We start from the raw sequence: 20,270 nt of genomic DNA, 5'->3' as shown, positions 1-20,270 counted from the left end.
GAAGTGCATTGAAAACGTGTATGTTATTCGATAAAACTGCAGCTCATTTTAAGGCATTTGTGTACAACTCTTTGCTGAATTTGGCCACTACGTGGCAGAAAACACCCATAACCTACGACGGGGAGGTGGTTATACATCTGATTCCACCCCAACCACCCTGTCTTTGTGGATCTTAGATTAATTTATTCACATGTGTAATCTGACATAGTGTTGAAATGAGGCATAATGTTTATTGATCTTAAAGAATGAACCCGTCTCGGCTCTCAGGTCTGCAAACCGCAGTAGAAGCTTCATTAACTCCTCGTTCCACTACTTGAGTATGACAAGGAAACTGATCAAACTCTAATTTTGGAACTGTCTCTTCCTGATTTACAAGCTTCATGAGTTCTTCATCGGAGATATGTTGGGTTAAAGGAGGTTCCATCATTTTTCCAGTCAACGATTAAATCAAAGTAGTCAGACGAATTTAGATTCATTTTAGGAATTCTGAAATATCTAATTTATGTGCAACTGCGTCTTGCTACCCTAGCAGCCATTATTCTTCGAAGAGCCAGCTTTTTTTTTTTACATGTTCACAGTCACCTACAAGCATAGCAATCAGCCGGGTCAATAACTGCTGAAAGGAACTCCTAATTACCTGCCACAAATTATTTGCACCATCTGTACATGAAGAATTAATTTTAATACGATACCAACTAGGAGCATACCTTACAAACAAATGCAGCCAGTACATGAAGGTATTCTGAAAGATTTTCGGTTGCGACGTACAAGTGCAGATTCTGATTGCAGTTGTTAGCCATTGTGAATGGCTTAAAGTGCCTTGATGACGTCTTTTCATGTCTGATGAGCAGTTCCCATGTGAAACAGTTTCACAGGTGTCTCACAAATACTGCTGATCAGTGATTAATTCGGTATTTTCTAAGTACTGTGGTAGATCAACAGGAATCGGAACAAATTTAACAATACAGTAGTGTTCGCATGTAGCCATTGCTTTACCAATTTCTCCAGTGATTACATCTGGTTTAATTGTGCAGTCATCGAGGTTTTGGAAAAGATGGCAAAGAGGAAGTTCGTTCATGTGCAGCACTCATACCATGCGTTGTGGAAACCATCCCAAACAGTTTTTTAGGAGTCTAAGCACACCACCTCTAAGCCCAGTATTTGTCACTGTACTGTCAGCGATAAGAGTGTCTGTATTAACGTCACTTTTTTCGAGAAATAAACCATTGAATCAAATATGTCATTATTGTTATGTGTTAAAATGCACTGACAAGCAGCTATATCATACAATGTCATTGTTTCCTTGAGAAAGTTCTGCCATTTAAAATCAAAGGTAGGTGTTCCAACTCTCTTAATGATTTCATCAATGCCTGATATTTGTCATGACACTTTCATATTTTCCTCATCAAGCTATTATGAGAAATGGTTGGAATTGAATCTTTTTTCCATAGGTCTTCTACATCGGGATCAATTTTCTCAGGTATTTCAACTATCTTTGGTTCAGCATCTGATGCTAATGGTTTCAGTTTTAGTTTTATATGCTGATAGTGTGAAATAACATCTGTAGTGGTTGGTAGATCATTGATTTGTAATGGTCGTGCATGAAATCCTGATACCTGTAAAAACGCCAACAAATGTTTATTTTTAGCTTACCTTGTCAAACTCATGATGAACGCTGTAATAAAGGAAGGGGGAAAGAAATATAGCACTACATCAGGGTTACAATTCATCTTCAAATCACGTCTTACTCACAACATTGACTCATAAAATGCACTGCATCCACGCAGTAGCTACTAGCTCAAGAAAGGTTATCAACAATACATTTCTATAGCTAACTACCCATGAAAAAAGGATTGCATGTCAGGACATTACTTCCTAACCATGAAGAATGCTAACAACTGACTGAATATTACTAGTAACTATGCAAGACTAGTAACTATGTCAGAACATTAATTTCTAGGCATAAGTATCGGAAACGTCAGACATCTTGTGAAATCAGTAAACGAATATAAAACTGAATAATATTTTATAAATTTATTATAAGCATACATATACAACTATCATGCCCGTGTAGAATTTGATATGAGACAAAAACAACTTGTCGCTCTACCCTATTATATATTATTCATTATATATTCAACAGGAATAATTCCATCAAATATGCTATATTACATAAATAACTGCTTCTAACATGTAAGTTCATTAAACTTAATTCTTTACAGGCCATTGATTCACTTCAGTCAGTGAATCAAATTCGGTTCCCCATCTAAATCAGAACTTTTAATGATTAAGTTAATCATACAGGTAATCACTTCAATCTCGATATCTTAGATAATACATTTCTACTCCAGGCTAAGTTTACCAAACTCACTACTCATCACACTCTACAATTTAGCCCATCACTCTCTCTGTACATTATACTTGTTTGCACTAACATTTCAAAACGGTGAAGCAGATTAGCCCAACTATGTTGAAAGATAGTAAAGAAGGTCATTTCTTCAAACGTTTGAAAAAGGTTATTTTTCTGGGATGGTTATACTCAGGGACGGATTATGTAACATCTGATACTAAGTTTGGATGTTTTAATATTCAATACCCTAGAACATGTGAATGAGGAGTAACTGAATGACTGGGACATGGTCGTTAGTGTTGATGCGTCACAGATACAGCCAGGCAAAGAACTACGTGATGTATAGAACTGAGTTCAAGCTTCAAAAGAGTGTGCCCCTTGACAGATTAATCATTTGCAGAATAAACCTGAGGATCTTGCACAGGAAGGCCTTCGAAAGCTTGTCATTTGCTGATTATTATGAGTGTCCTATCGATAAATTTATAAGGATGATCAGAGCCTTTATCTCTCACAGAGGCTGTCTCTGTGTTGACGTGGTTCGAAGTAGTCAAATCAAACTGGACACTGAAGCACTGACTAATTCAGCTTCAAAACAATCTCAAGGGTCTGAAACGGCCCATAAGGATTGACTAAAGTGTTGACTGGAACCTGTGCTGCTACAGATACCAAAAAGTATCGTGATGCAGCTATCATGTTTTACATAGAGACAACAGAGCTTCCTATATACTGTTGCCATGACTGTACCATCTAAGCAGGAATAAAGTCTTTTTTCGAACAGATGGTGAGAAAATGACAGCAGATGCAGATTCTGTTCTAGTCAGTACTACAGCAAATATAAAGAGTCAAATGTAAGCTATGACTTCAGCTTCTCCTGTTAGTTTAAGCTAGAGGAAACTGAGTTGGACAGAGGTATGTATGATAGCTTGTTTGGACGACCATGGATTTGGCATCCAGGTATGTGATTATAATAATACGTGGATCTGAGATTGAGTTTCTCGTGGACTCTGAAGCAGCAAAAGCCTTAAACAACTTTTCTGTGTAACAAGCACCCATAATAACGAAATCACATTGGCAAGTTAACATCTAATTCCTTCTGGGAAATAATGACAAGTAAGATGTGAGGAGAAAGATTCATTGTTGATTTGATTTTAGTCTTGTAATACACCAAGAAAATTATTTGTCTCATTTCTGGGTTTAGGCATTGTATCCCAGGAAACGACTTACTGTGAAAATTGTAAGTCACATTTTCTTGTGCAATAAATGAACTGAAGTGCCTACCACATTGGTCTACAGAGAGTGGAATTGTGCATGTTTATGAAAAATCAAAGGTTATAATGACTCCATATTTGCAAATAGTTTTATATGGTGTGCTACCAATTCAGTCTAATACATTGGCATCATTTCGTGGGATAGTGAATCTGATATATTGAACACAGTTTTCTGTCCAGAAATCAGACTGCACTTGATTGAATAATTATCTATGTAAGTGTTTGAATTGTGTTGTTGCGCATACGTAATTTCGGACACTTGGCTTTGCAGCTTCCAACTGGAAAGGCCAACTTTATGGTAATAAAGATAAAAATGACCAAACATTTCGTATAGCCAGTATCAGTATAGATACACGTGCTCATAAACAAAAACATGATTTTATGAATGTTTAAAGTTGTTGATTAAAAAGTGTATTAACATTAACTCTTATAACGCACCCACGGTCCCAAAGTGCAGAGCGCGTTTGTGCGGCAACCAGACACGAGCCATAAATCCTCAGATTCACAATGTGGGCACGTTATCAACTATCTACATCTTTTTTTTTTAAAAGAATATTTAATTACATATACTATCAACATTTCCAGAATACCAACCAAACGTTGCATGCTCAAATAACTGGTTAAATTCACATATTCCTCTATATTGAGTCATTTTATGTTTTCGCCTGTTACAACACTGGGTGAAAAGAATTGTCTATGTGATCACCTGAACGACAGTTTATGCGTGCAATGTCCCATGAGCTAAATTATCTGGCTTGAGACTCCTATAGCTAGAACATAATCGTCTTTAATTGTGAAATATTATTCAAAGGGAAGACAACGAGACGAATACAGCTACTGTTATTCGAATAGCAGGAATGACTGTCACTCTTACAATGTAACCTCAACTAGAAGTGTGAAGTATGATTATTAGTGCCCCGTACTGAACCCCGGATCCCCAGTCCAAGATGCTAACCAGTACGCCACGCTCGAGCCTTGTAAAGAAATGGCCAAAAACACTAGGTGTTTTCTTTCATTAATTATGTAAGATACAAAGGGTACCCCAGCAATAATTAGTGAATTCCTAATTCTAAATTATTCCGCCACAGACCGGTGTACTACATATAGAGCTCTAATGTCGTTGATACTATTTTCTGATTAAGCTGTAAAATCAAATGCAAAGTACCATAAAACCCATTAAGTTTCTAATGAATATTTTGAAGAAGAATAAATCCAAAAAGTAAATGCTGCTTAAAGACCTAGTTTTTTAAGTCTTGCTGATATTTGATTAGATATAATGGTGAATGTTATTTTCCAACATTAAATCGTATTTGTTGTGTAAGTCATATTTATAGAATTAAAATACTAGGTACTTGATTTTTTTTAATATAGAAAGTAATTTTTTGTTTGTTTGTACTTTGGATCTGATTGAGATATTCGAGATTGTAAATGAAATTGATAGTGTCGATGCATCATTTTTTTTTCATACTTAACAGCGAGAGTAGTAAGACTAGATTTGTTTGTTTGACGTTAAGCACAAAGCTACACGGTGAGCTACCTGTGCTCTGCCCACCACAGATATAGAAACCAGGTTTCTAGTGTTGTAAGTCTGCAGACATACCGCTGTGCCAGTGGGGGGCAGTAGAACTAGGGAACAAAAATATAAATTTTGGCCTCTAGATTGGGTTGCCTTCGGGTGTTGGAGAGGCAATAAATTTATGTGAGTTTAAGAGAAAGCTTGATAACTATATGAATGATAAGAGCTGGTTTTAATATTTTCATTTTATTTATTTTTAATTCATTTATTTAATAGTTTAGTATATGAGATGGGACGACCAAGATGGACCAATAGATCCCTTGTTGTTCCTAAACATTGTGTTATATTATGTTAAGCACAAAACTGCACAAAGGACTATCTGCTATTGTTTTCTTTTTTTCTTTAAGCCTGCCCCCCCCCCCAGCAGTAAGTCTGTAGACTTATAATGCTAGAAACCTGGTTTTGATACCCGTGATTGGCACAGCACAGGTAGCATATTGTGTAGCTTAGTGCTTAACTACAAACAAACAAATCCTTAAGTCTGTAATCTTTAAACTTTTAAAAGGTATACTACCAGTTGAAAAATATTTTTTCTCAACAGACTTTGCAGCTAAGAAGCTAGTTACGAAAAAAAAAAGTTGATCCGGTGCATATGTACTCTGTCAGTTTGATTTATTTAATTGGTTTTTAAGGGTCTACTGTAATATAAATTTTCTTTGCGCTTCTTATTTATTCTTATTAGTTTTTATTTTGATCTTTAAATGTTAAATTAGAAATAGATTAAAATATGAGATGGCGCTGAGATAAAGCGTTAGCCAGGATTCGCTCTGTCCGTAGAATTCGTAATTTGTATGGTATATTACTACGTCTGAATATCTGTTACTGACTGATAGAATAGAATTGCGAAAATATTGTGAGGGATTGGCAAAAAACATTTTGAAAGAAAGAGAGGCTACTTCTTAGCAGTTTTTAATAGTAAAATATTAGAAATAGATCAAACATATCACTAACCTAGTCTATAGTATACTATAAGGCTCTGAGAATAGTAAAGTGAAGAAAATGTAAATTGTAATGAGAGTTACATTTACAGCTAGGCCTAACATTAGTCGATCAAATATGATAATATTATCAGTTTATCATCAGCAGTAGTATACTTATTAAGCTTTTTAAAGTTTTAACGAGAAGCGGTAGGTGACTAACTTCGTAAGCAGTCGAGAGACTTGTTATTTTTATTAGGCTTACTCTTAGTATTAACACCGAATACTGTAAATTGTAATTTGGTTGCATATTATTCATTAATTTCTATGCTTATCATTAAGATAAGTTGAATTACGACAGCCATATTCCGTACTGACTACTAGTTCAGTTATTGGTAATCATGGTATTGTGTTTTGAGATTCTCAACAGACTGAAACAAAAGTACAACACGAAAGAGCAGGTAAAAAACTCAACATTTACCTTATAAAGGCGATTACATGTAGGTCTGTATTACTTTAAAGTGGGAAAAAAACATTACATAACAAGCACAAATACAAATAATTCTATATTATTTTGAATGCAGTGTTACTTTTTAGTGGATTAGAGCTTACTACAAATATATAAAAACACCTGTTACTGAAGAAAACTACCAAACTTTTAATTTCAGCTAATTACTAAATTGTGAAGGCTACAAGCTTATGAAGTACTGCAATTAAGGTTAATTGTATTACCTATTTAAAATGGCTTCCAAAATATCAGACACAGAACTTCGTCATAAACTGAAAGAGTTGGGTGAAGATGTTGGACCCATAACAGATTCCACTCGTTATTTGTGGCAGAAAAAACTGAATAACCTTTTGAATGATCAGAAAAAAAATCTTCGAAAAAGAAGTATATCAAAAAGTGTTAACTCTAAAAAACTTGGTGGATTCAGCTCTGATGAAAGTGAACTTGATTCAACTGCAAACAAAACTGTAAGAAGTGGAAGAAAGAGAGTTTCTACAAAAAATATGAGTGATAATTATGTTTCAAATTTAAAGAATTCTCCCAAAAAACTACCATTGAGCTTAAATAAACACATGGATGAAAATGATTTTAAGATACCAGGTCCTGTGCCTTTGAATTCAAAGAAAAGTTTATCTCGGAAAAAACATTTAAGTAGATCTTGTGCAAGTGATCTTACTAGACATGGCTTGAAGAATTTAAATGGGTCAGTTGGATCAGATTCAGTGCTAGATACATCTTATGATGTTGATTCTTCAGATTCTGATGTTGATTTTGACAGACAAAAACTAACTCCAAATCAGAGTAGACAAGATAGTTCATTATATGCTACAAGCTTTTCTTCAGAGGTCAACAAACATACCAGTATGAAAAAGAATATTTCTACAAAAAATGGGAATTATGGTAAGAAAATTAAATGTCCAAGTATTATGGTTAATATTTTTTTATAAAATTACCATTTTAAATAAATAAATTGTTTAAAAATCAATATTAGTTTCATTTTATACCAATTTCTTGGTTTTGTTTTTGAGTATGTTGGAATAATTCAATAATACTACTTATTTTTAGTTTGCAAAAAACTTTAAAGTGTGTATATCCATATTGTGATCATTTTTTAGGTTGTTACTTAACATGTTTAATCTTGAAAGAGTCATTTTATATGTCCCCATCAAAAACTAACAAGTTGATTTTTTCATGTGACATGTTCACTGGTGTTGTAATCTACTGTTAGGAATAATTTTAATACTGTCATGAAAATTTTAATATATGTTGTGCTGGCTTGGTTTAGGAAGAGGTATTTTTGTCTTATATAGACTTTTTAAAATTTTCCATAAAAGATTAATTAATCACTTTTATTTTAATAAATAACAGAAGTTTCACGGATAAGTTTTTAATTGGTAATTTGTATAGGCCATCTGATCAGACAGATGATATTGAAAAAGTATATATTGAGATCAGGGTTATTATTAATAAGGATACTGATAAAATAATTATAACTTGCATTTACATAAATTGATTTGGATGTATTAAGTCAAGTAGTGAGGGACAGAGGTTTCTTGAAATAATTCAGAAAGTGTTTATATACCAGTGAGCCAACGAGAAGGGATACAATCCTAGTAGGAAGTCCCAGAGAATTATAGTTCCCAGACTCGGAAGCTTGCGAATTCCAAATCACAGTTGTGAATATATAAAGCTCATATAAATAAAATATGAATGATTGTACACCAACAACAAATGCAAAACATCTACATTACTAATACATGCTGAATTGGCATGATATATTTCAAAGCAACCATACTCCCACTAGTTTGAAATCAACTTTAAAAACTAACATGATTATCGCTAAAGCTATCATCTGCCATTGATCAGCAAGCGAATGTTAAAATCAAAAACATTGTGTTGGTTCGAATTGTCTAGAACAATAAGGACCAGTGGCACATCAAACGTTAGCTCACTTCGTGTTCTACTTTGATCTGGCACACATATAAAACTTTAAATCCATTTAAAATTCTATTTAGCCATTGAATTGATTGAAAGAAGGGCATACAATAAACTTGATGTTCCAGACTACATAATCCATAAACCGATACATAGATATATATATATATGCTGAAATTGAACCAATAGCATGTGGATTGTAAACAACCTATTGGTTACCCTGGCAAATGTTGCTTTATGTTATATCGGTCGTAAGCAGACTGTTGTCCTAACAACAGTTTGCTCTACATCATATCATTGAGTGTGGCTACAGTGAAAGAATGTGTGCAGCAATTGTCTATAATAAAAATGGTATGAACAATGGCAGTCTTGTTTGTGTATTAAATAAGTGTATGATTTATATATATATATGTATAAATGTTCAATAACTAGAAATCACAACGCTAACTTAGTTATGCAATCAATATCTGTATTAAATGGAAATGAAGTTCCTCACAAAACCAAATACAGGCTATAACTGTAATGCATTCCATGCGTATTTGTGAACAAACAACTTTAGTGGAGCAAGGACAACACAGTCTTCAAAATAGTTTTTCACCTGTGCTTTAAAAATTAATATAATTACATCAATATAATATCTTAAAATTGAAACATGTCCATTCCTCATAATGAAAGCAATATTGAATAGCAGACAAAATGTTGGAATGTAGTGTTACCAATACGCACTGGTTTTTCTATATATTAGAAGTTGTTAATCTAGCTGATTTTTACCAATAATTATTCTCTGAATAAGCTACCTTTGCTACTAACATTCCTCAAATAATATCATAGTATATCTGCACTTATTACCAATTTCATTGATAATTCATACACAAATGCTTGTTTCGTTAGCTTTTGTATTACAATTATATCTTAGAATAACTAATATCTTGAACTTAATGATACAATTTATCAATTACAACAATACATGACATAGAACAAGTGGAATTTATTACTCGTATGTATGTGTAAATCATGATATTTCAAGTTTTCAACCAGCATCACTAAAAAATCTTGACTTTCATATGTACATACTTCATTTCTTACATTTGGTTGTTGCAAATGTTCATTTATATTATCCATTGACATTGATCGATTTTCTTAGGATTACATTTTCTCTTGCCTTTACACATATGTCATGCAGTATCAGGTTACCAGGGAAAACAAAAAATCACGAACATTTTGTTAACGTTGTTCCAGTGCAAAGGTACCTTGGAGCAAAAGGTTGATTTCCAGGTTTGATTTTAATTGTTTTTCATTAATTTTTAATTAATTAATTGAACTTGCAGTGTAATTCCACTAATTTCTGTCTGTGGAATCCAGTGGTGTGTGAGAAATTTTTTATTTTCATTATTTAAAAATCACCGAAACCCCCTAATCTTAGATTTGTTAACTACTAATGAGGATGTAGTTGCGATAGTTGAAATGGTACTATATATGTATGTATGGGGAATGTGATCATTGTATAATCAAGTTTGATGTTTTGCTGTATATTGAGATAAAAAAAATGAAATTTTGGTTCCTAATTTTCCAAAAGGCAATTTGAAGCGATGAGACAGCAGTTATTATTAGTGAATTGGAAAAATTGAATTAAAACTTGATATGGAAAATAGCTGAATGACTTACTTAAAACCTTAGGAACAAAATAAAGATTAAATGCAATTAGTTTAAGAAGTTTGAATTGAAATATAGTATGAAAGACATACAGAAGTACAGAAATGCTAGGAATTTGTTAATAAGGACATTAGAAAGTCCAAAAGAGCTTATGAGAAACAGTTGGTGATAATAAGGCTAACAACAATGATCTTTTATGTATGTTAAAATTAAACAGAATATTAAAAGGAGGATTGGGTCTCTAAAAAATACTGGCAACAAGGTTTTTGTTGAAGATTGTGAGATGGCTATGCTTTTAAATGTTCTTTTCCGTCTTTAACATAACATTAAAGGACAACAAGTTTGGTCCATCTGGGCCATCTAAACACAAACTCAGAGCCACCCTTATCATTCAAGTACTTATCAGTAGAGAATTTTAGCAATATTCCTGACCCTTAGCATTCTATAGGTAATATTGGGATTAATCTGAATCATGTAAATATTAATCCCTTGGTGGTAAAAAGAATTCAATAATTTATAATATGTACGTACACATACATATACAAGTGATCTGTTGAACCATCTAGGCCATCTCATCCACTAAATGAAATTTTAAAATAAAAATAAAACACTCAAAGCCAGTCCCTATCATTCAAATATTTATCAAGCCTTATTTTAACCCTTTCAAGGTGGGTCACAGGTCAAAGGCCATGCCATCCCATTTGTTGGCTTGCATTAAAAATTTATTGAACTACTATTTTATGTCAATAAGTTTGGTATCAAATTGTAGATTATAATTAAAATTTTAGTATTATACATTATTCAATATCTTAATTTCAAAGTAAATATTAAAAAAATGCAGTTAAACATTGATTTTTGTGCATCACATGGTATGTTGAATGCAGCACTGGTTCAGATTAGATGTTTGTGATGTTGAAATACTAAGTCTATAGTTTCATATGAATTATAAACTCAAATTACTGATATTGACAAGCTAGAATATAAAATAAGAACCTCATATCTTTTCTATTTGCTGAAATATCACTCATGTACTGAATAAAACACTGGCCCCACTCCCTTCTTTTCATTTTTGGAAACGGTCCCTTATATACACTTACTTCAATATATGACATGGCAATAACCAATCGATAGCTCAGAATGTTCCCCTAGTAGCTTTCTAAGCCATTTTCATGTGTTAGGACACCATCTTGCGATTTCAAGGAGATAGGTTGTGTCTTTAGTCTGTTTGAAATTTCATATTTTTTAGACCCAAATACAGCTTAGTTACTAAGCTTGATAAATTATAATGGAATTCTGTGATATTGATATAGTAATTTATGATTTTTTGTTTATTCCACTGTATATATAAAACCTAAAAAAATTATTTTGTTTCATATCCTCCACATGCAAAATTTTAAAAGGCTTAGCAACCTATGTCAAGCAGCAACTGAGTACAAAGGTCATAATTAGAAGAGATAATTGTTTGCTTTACTTCTTTACTTACTGTTCTATGTTTTAAGAAAAATAAGTTTTAGAACTTATTTCTAAATAGTAATGATCTATATACATATATAATGTATAATAATGGAAATCTAACTGTATTTCACAAAATACTAGTCTACTAAAACACAGCCAAGACAGGTCACTTTGTAAAGACTAAAGGTTAGTTTTATATTATTGGATATGGTAACATGAGAGCACATGTGCCACATCATTGTAACTTCTGTATTGTTAGCCAGGCATGGCTGAAAGGTCAGTATAATAAATACATATAAATGTATAATGTAATGAGATGTAAGCTATTTAGTCTAAACATTTACGTTTTCGTGTTATAATTTTTTATGGTGGTTACAAAATTGGTCAAATCAACTAAACCCATATAGACATTCATTAATAGAAATTGCAGATAAAATATAATGTTTTTTCTTAAGAAACATTTGATAACTATCTGGACATTATAAGGATTTTGCATGTGAAAATTTGAAAATTTTCTAATGTATAAAAGTATTTTTAATCTTAAAATGAATATTATTTTACATGTTTAACAGGCAACATGCGAAAAGAAAAAGGCATGAGAAAAAGATTGCTTAACAAACCTTACGACTTAATACAAAAATCTGATATTTTGCATATGAAAGCATTGTAATGTTTACTGATAATCTTCTAAATTTTGTTAACATATGCTTACTAATTTAAAAGTTATAGCAAGAAAACTATAACAAGCACAAAATGGTTACGAGGTCAGTCCCAGGGACCAAGCCTGAGTTGAAAGAGTTAAACAGTCAGCCAATTGTTGTACTTTAAGCTGATTGCTTGTATTTTTTTCATGTTATTTGTTTTTTTAGTGTGATGTGGGAAGGCACAAAGTTAAAGTTAGTTGGGTTTTATATTTGAAGAACAAGGAATCTCTGTGTGCTTTTTTCTTAAAATGTACAGTTGTAGTTTTTAAATAAAATAAATGTAACACCAACTTCAAGAATATAGTAGAATGTGGATTCATTGGACTGTTTATAGTACAGTGTTGCAACAAGAATTGTTTAAGGTAATTAAAAGTGTTAGAAAATATTTATGATATGGCTCTCTACAAAGACCAGGCCGATCCAATAAACTTGGTAGGTATTTGAATGTTGATTATCCTCCTGGGGTGGTTGGAATTTAGTAATGAAGGTGTACAAAATGTGTAAATGCTTATGAACATGTACATGTATTATTACTATTTATTCATAAATGTTTAATCTTTAGTTTTTTTCTTAAATCACAGAACAATAAATAAAAAATATATATTGTTTTTGCTAAGCCTCATTTATTCTGTTAAGTGGAGGGGAAAGGCAAATTAAATTTGTAGATTTCAAAGATCCATTTTAGAAAACCAAAAAATTATTAAATTACTATACTGGTACACATAAAACCATTGTAATTTATCTGGTTTTTTAACTGAGTTATATGTGGACCAAAAATATTTTCGTTCTTGTTCAGTACAATGACTTAGTCAACAGACTTCAACATTTTCAGTAAAACTCAAGTTTTTCCCTTTAGGCAAATTACAAACAACTATCAGATTTCCATAGTTTGGAATGTGCTCTTTCTATTCATTATATACCTGTACTTAAGAATAGTAGATGTGAGTAGACAAGAGGTTTAAAAAGAATGGTGTAGAGAGAAGGTCTACTCTGTAAGTTTACTAAGTATATTGATGTCTCAGCAAATCAAAAAGGAGGAAGGCTCTTATTTTATATTCTATCTTGTGAATGTCTGAAATTTGAGTTTCTAATTTGTTAACCACTATGGTAGGCTTAATACAATATAAACTGACCAATAAGACGAGATAAATTGCCATGTGACACACAAAATAAGGATATTTATCATTTTGTTTTAAATATTTTCTTTTAAAATAAGAATTTAAAACATGTGTAATATTAAAATTTGAACTGTAAACTATGTATTGATTCCAATTTTAGTGACATACATTGATAATAAAGTTGTTTAATTAAATTTTGAAAATATCTCTAAAATGTGTGACATGCACCCTTTTGGCCTGTCCATAGAGAGAGGGTTAACTGGATCCAAGCACAGTAGTCAGATGGTCAAAAGCAAAAGGTGCTTAATAATGGGGTCCAGTCAAACTAAATCATTGTTATTAATGGAGTATCATAGGGGTCAGTGTGTAAGTCTTTGCTTTTTCTTATTTATTTGAATGATATTGATAAAGACAATAAATTAGGAATGTTTGCTGATGACATTGAACTCTTGGGCATTTGTAACTGTATTGAGGATGTTGAGGTATTTTAGAATAACTTGTATCAAATGGTATGGTTAATGTAGGTGGAAACTCACTCAGACAACCAATAATATTCTTACATATAAAATAAGGTTTCTTTTAAACAAATAATAGAACCTCGTTGACAATAGTAATCACAGCTACTTATATTCCATAACATTTAATGTTGTTCTCTAGAATAATAACATTTGTTTACACTTCTCCATATTTCTACATCTCCAAGAACTTCACATAAAGTTTCTATATCATACCCAAATTTTTACTAGGGTGTCATTAAGAAAACATTTATATTTATGACAGTGATCCAAAATTCTAATTGACATTTTTCAAAGGTACAGTTCTAGACAGTTACAAGAGGTTCAGTATGTTTTGCTGAGAAATCTTGCCCTTAAATGTTCATGTAAACTATGATGCCCAACTGTTTTTGTTGTTATTGTTGTTTTTCCTTTTTCATATTTCAAAGCATATAATTTCAGCCATAACCTCAATTTGCATGACTTGTATTCATGTAGGATTATTGAATAACATTAGTTACCTTTCCCTGCCTTTATTTCTTTCTAGCTGAACAATGGATAATGTCATACCAGTCCTGTGCTTTTTCTTCTAATTTTGTGACTTGTTGGGGTTTGGGATTCTTATCTACATAAAATGTGATCATGTATTGGAAACTACCAAGAATATGCTCATTTATGATGATAATAAATACAACCTTTGACCCGTACTGGAATAGACCAACTAAATTCCACATTTTGCCAGGTGACAGTGCACAAAATTTTGAGCATGTATGCATAACATAACACAACATAATGTTTAGGGACAACAAAGGACCTATTTGTCCATCTAAGCTGTCCCATCCTCTAAACTAAACTAAAACTATCAAATAAATAAATTTAAAAAAATAAATATCTTAAAGCCATCCCTTATCACTCATTTAATTATCATTTAATTATTTTCTTAAACTCATTTAAATTTACTACTTCTACAACATCCAAAGGCCAACCACCTTTTTAGAAAAATAAAACTGTCTTAGCTGAAGATTACTCCTACCTTGCCAAAATTTATACTTGTGTCTCGTAGTCCTACTATTCTCGCCATTAAGTATGGTAAAAAATTATGCATCAGCACTCTCAGTTCCCTTTACAATCTTAACTACCTCAATCAGATCCCCTCTAACATTTCATTTTTCAAGAGAAAACAATTTCAGAGATCTTAATCTTTCCTCAAATGATAACTCCTCCATCCCAGGCACCATTCTAGTAACCTTCCTCTGAACCCTTTCCAACAATTCAGTGTCCTTCCTAAGATTAAACATAATACTCCAGGATAATTTTAATGGGAAAGCTCATCTTTTTTTGAATGGATGGCTTACACTTACACAAAGCAGGGGCTAGCATGATAGCAAGGGCTATTAACTCAGCTGTTGTGGTAGATTTAAACTAAGGCTAGACAGAGGTGGGGCTATGATATTAGTAAAATAGGAAATATAATTGACAGGAAAACATGTACAACAGGCATAAAACATGAAAGTATTTTAAAATCTATGATTATTTGTTACTATTGTAATGCTAAGAGTATTAGAAATAAAATTGATGAATTCAAAGCAGTTGTGGAAACTGAGGATTTTGATATTATGGGTATCACTGAGAATTGGTTGGACTTGAAGAATTTTGATGAGAGAATTTTTTTTGAATTACCAGACTACAGATTATTTACCAGAGATAGAGTATTGAAGAAAGGGGAGGAGTAGCTTTATATGTGAGGAGTGTATTGCATCCTGTTGAGTTAGAGCATATTAAAGAAAATAGCACTGAGGTTGAGTCAGTTTGGGTTAGTGTTAGTAGAAAAGTCTTGTAATTTGGATTTGTTGTAGACCACCAGGTCAGAACATAGAATTTATTGATAAATTGTATAACAAGATCAGAATGGTAGCTGAAAAAGATGTTGTTATTATGGGAGATTTTAATTTCAGGGGTATTGATTGAGAAAAGTTTGAGTCATAGAGGGATAGGTTTTTGGAAATTGTGTAGGATACTTTTATAAGCCACCTGGTGATGGAACCTACAAGAGAGGAAACTGTTAAATTTAATATTAGCATCTGATGGGAATATGGTAAACAGAGTTGTGGTTCATGAGCATTTAAATACAAATCACTATTGCACAATTAGGTTTGAGATTTTACTACATGTAGAATTGAGGAAGAATAGTACCCTGATTCCAAATTTCAGGATAGCAAATTTTGACAAAATTAGACATGATCTGGCTTCTGTACATTGGACTAAAGAGCTGGGAGGGGATCTTGAACAGATGTAGGAAGCATTTAGGAAAAAATTGATATGCGTACAGAACATACATATTCCCTACAGAAAAAAAAGGGCAAGAGAGCAGAACAAGCCAGTATGGTTTAGTAAAGGTTTAAGAGATCATATTAGGGATAAACATAATAAATTCAAGAAATATAATAAGGACTTGGAGGACTATAGGAAATCAATAGAGCTAGTTAAAAAAGGAAGTTAAAAGGGCAAAAACTATATGAAAGAGGGTTGGCTGAGAGAGCTAAATCAAACAATAAGAAATTCTTTAGGTATATGATGGATAAGCAAATTGTTAGGATAGGGATTGAGCCTTTTAAACATGATAGTTGAGAGCTGATCTCAGAAGATTACGAGATGGCAAACTTGTTAAATTATATGTTTTCTTCAGTTGTTACGAAGGAAGATACAAGTATTATGCTTTAACCAGAGCACTTAATGTATGGGGAAAATATTGATGTAAAAGATATCATATATTAAGTTCTTAAATTATACGAAAAAGGAAGTTGGGAACCTAAAAATTGCTAACTCCCCTGGACCAGACAATTTTTATCCTACAGTTTTAAAGGAACTTAAAGATTTTATTTGTGAACCACTAGCTAATATTTTTTATAGGTCATTGAGTAGTGGAAGAGTATTAGAAGATTGGAAGTTGGCTAATGTTAGTCCAATATTTAAAGGAGGTGATAAACATTGTCCAGCCAATTATAGGCCAATTAGTCTTACATCAGTAGTTGGAAAGGTTTTGGAGAGTGGGATTAAAGATGCATTGCAGAGTCACTTAAAGCAGTTTGATATAGTGTCAAAGAGCCAGCATGGTTTCACTAAGGGAAAGTCTTGTTTAACAAATCTTCTGACATTCTTTGAGGATGTTACTGCAAGAGTTGATTAAGGAAATACTGTGAATTTGGTTTAACTTGATTTTCAGAAAGCATTTGATAAAATGCCTCACAAAAGACTTGTTACAAAAATTAAATCTGTAGGTGTTGGAGAAATGTTATTAAATTTGATAGAAAACTGACTGGAGAGTAGTAATAAATGGAGTTAGATCTGACTGGATCACAGTTACAGCGGGTGTGCCTTGGGACTCTGTGCTGGGTCCTCTGCTGTTTGTGATTTATATTAATGATATTGACTCTGGAATGACTCACAAAATTTTGAAGTTTGCAGATGACATTAAGATTTTTCGGGAGGCCAGCTGTTTAAAAAATTCTGCAGATGTACAGGGAGATTTAGATCACTTAATGCATTGAGCCAATACGTACAGATGATGTTTAACTATCCAGAATGTAAGGTGATGCATGTAGGTTTTCGCAATTCAAATTATTGTTACAATTTAAATGGGAATACATTAAATACTGTGGTTGGAGAAAAAGATCTTGGTGTTGTGATCTAAAATCACTTAAGTCATCTAAACAGTGTATTGTAGCTAGTAATAGGGCTAATAGGATTTGGGGTAACATCTATAGAAATATTGAATACAAGATAATGGATATTATTGTTTCACTGCATAGATCACTTATAAGGCTCATTTAGAGTACTGTGTACAGTTTTGGGCCTCATTTTTAAAGAAGGACATTGAATTGTTGGAGAAGGTTCAGACAAGAGCCACTAGGATGATACCTGGAATGGTGGTTTGTCCTATGAAGAGAGACTAAAATCTCTAAACTTGTTTTCTTTGGAGAGGAGAAGAATCAGAGAGGATTTGATTGAGGTGTTTAAGATTATTAAGTGTATTGATAATGTAGATCCATAAGGCTTTATCATCAGCAGTGAAAACAATAGGACAAGCGGTTTTAAGTTCAAATTTGGCAGTGTAGGAGTCATCTACAGTTTAGACAATATTACTTTTCAAACAGGATGGTTGGCTTTTGAAATGAGCTGCCTTCAAGGGTGGGGAAGGCAGAAAATTTAACTGAGTTCATGAAAAGATTGGATGAATACATGAGTAGTAAGGGGTGGTTACAGTTGGGAGCTGGAAGGGACATCCTTGATGGGCTAATAAGCTCTGTTTTGTCCCTTTAAAATTTTATGAATGTGGCCTAATCAGTGACCTATACATTGAAATTATAACCTCTTTAGGCTTGTATTCAATATTTATGTAGATAAAACCTAAAATCCTATTTGACCTACCACTAGCATCAGCACGCTGCTTGGAGGGCTTAAGAGACTGAACAACCATTAAACCAAGGTCTCTTTTATGACACTGTTAAGGTTATTCCCATCCAAATTATACTTCTATTTTAAGTTATAATAACCTACATGCATTATCTTGCATTCATTATAATTAAAACCCATCTGCCATTTATTTGCCCAACTCAATAAATTATTTAAATCCTTTTATAAAGCAGGTGCATTCTCTTCACAATTAGCAACACCCAAGACCTTAATATCATTAGCAAATTTAAGTAATTTATTAACCATTTCCTCATCTATGTCACTGATGTAAATCAAAAAGAGCAAAGGTCCAAAGACTGAGTCTTGAGGTACCCCACTTGTGACATTAATCCAGTTTGACTGAACTCCAATTTATAACAACCATCTGCTTTCTTCCATCCAGCCACTCTTCTATCTAGTTAGATAACGTATCCCCCACACCTAAAGAAATATTTTTTTTACAAATCTTTTATGTGGCACTTTGTCAAATGCTTTTCTGAAAATTCAGATATACCAAATCTACACTCTCACTCTCATCTACATAAGCAGTAACCGTTTCAAAGAATTTCAAAAGATTTGTAAGGCAAGATATTCCCTTAGTGAAACCGTGTTGACTGTCCAATAAAATTCTAAAGTTTGTTAATTGACTTTGCAAAACATCTTTTATCAGACTTTCCAAAACTTTTTGAACAACTGATGTAAGATTAATGGGCCTATAATTACTGAAACAATTTTTATTACCTCCCTTGAAAAGAGGAGTGACATTAGTTAACTTCCAATCATTTGGTATCTGCCCACTATTCAAGGACTTACAAAAAATAGTAGCAAGTGGCTCATATATCCAATCCTTGACCTCCTTCAAAACCTTTGGGGAAATATTATTTGGCCCAGGAGACTTATCATTTTTTAAACTTCCCAATTTTGTCTTAACAAGCTCAGAATTAATGCAATCATATTGTCTGACCTTATTGCCATCTATCAACTGTTCAAGATGAGGAATACTGTTTAAATCTTCATTAGTAAAAACTGAAGGAAAAGCAGAATTTAATAACTCATCCTTCCTTTATCATCCCTGAAGTAACATTAACTCATAAAAACATATGATAGTTTTTTTATAGTTCTATAAATATTACAGCTTATCTATGAATTAAACTTGTTAAACTTATTGCATTTATTCCTGATTTTCTCCTTTATGTCTTTAGAAAGTCAGGTAGTTTTGATGTTCTCTGTTATCCTTTTCTTATTTTTAAGAAAATACTTATCTTCAATTAAAAACAATATATTTTTCAAGATTTCCCAAATCTGTCCTATGTTATCTTTTAAATCTTTCAGCATAGGCTCGATCCCTGAGACCAACCTCGTAACTGTTTTGTGCTTATTATAGTTTTCATGCTATAACTTTTACATTAGTAAGCATATGTTAACGAAATTTGGAAGATTATCAGTAAACATTGCGATGCTTTCATACACAAAATATCAAATTTTTTTATTGAGTCTTAAGGTTTGTTAAGCAATGTTTTTCTCATGCATTTTTTTTCTTTTTGCATGTTGCCTATCAAAAATGCAAAGTAATTTCCATTTTAAGATTAAAAATATTTTTATGCAGCAGAAAATTTTCACATGCAAAATCCTTATAATGTCCAGATAGTTATCAAACATTTCTTAAGAAAAACTTTATATTTTATCTGTAATTTTTATTAATGAATGTCTGTATGAGTTAGGTCGATTTGACTGATTTCATAACCACCATAAAAATTAGGAAATAAATATAAATTATGCCTCTTTCATTCCAGATGGACAACAAATTATAACACGAAAACATAAATGTTTAGACTAAATA

General features: G+C 32.4%; 1 protein-coding gene across 1 annotated transcript in view; it reads left to right on the top strand.

Moving 5' to 3' along the window:
- Positions 1-5,960: 5,960 nt before the first annotated feature.
- LOC106459664 (inner nuclear membrane protein Man1-like) overlaps positions 5,961-20,270 on the top strand; it is a 59,894-nt gene continuing 45,584 nt past the window's right edge. The window contains exon 1 of the mRNA XM_013919304.2: positions 5,961-7,519. Coding sequence (XP_013774758.1) covers positions 6,853-7,519 — 667 coding nt within the window. The 5' untranslated portion in view covers positions 5,961-6,852. The remainder of the gene's footprint in view (positions 7,520-20,270) is intronic.

The sequence above is a fragment of the Limulus polyphemus genome, unplaced genomic scaffold (assembly GCF_000517525.1).
Source record: "Limulus polyphemus unplaced genomic scaffold, Limulus_polyphemus-2.1.2 Scaffold646, whole genome shotgun sequence".
Lineage (NCBI taxonomy): Eukaryota > Metazoa > Arthropoda > Merostomata > Xiphosura > Limulidae > Limulus > Limulus polyphemus.
The sequence above is the reverse complement of the archived record's forward strand: the minus strand, read 5'-3'. Positions and strand labels throughout refer to the sequence as shown.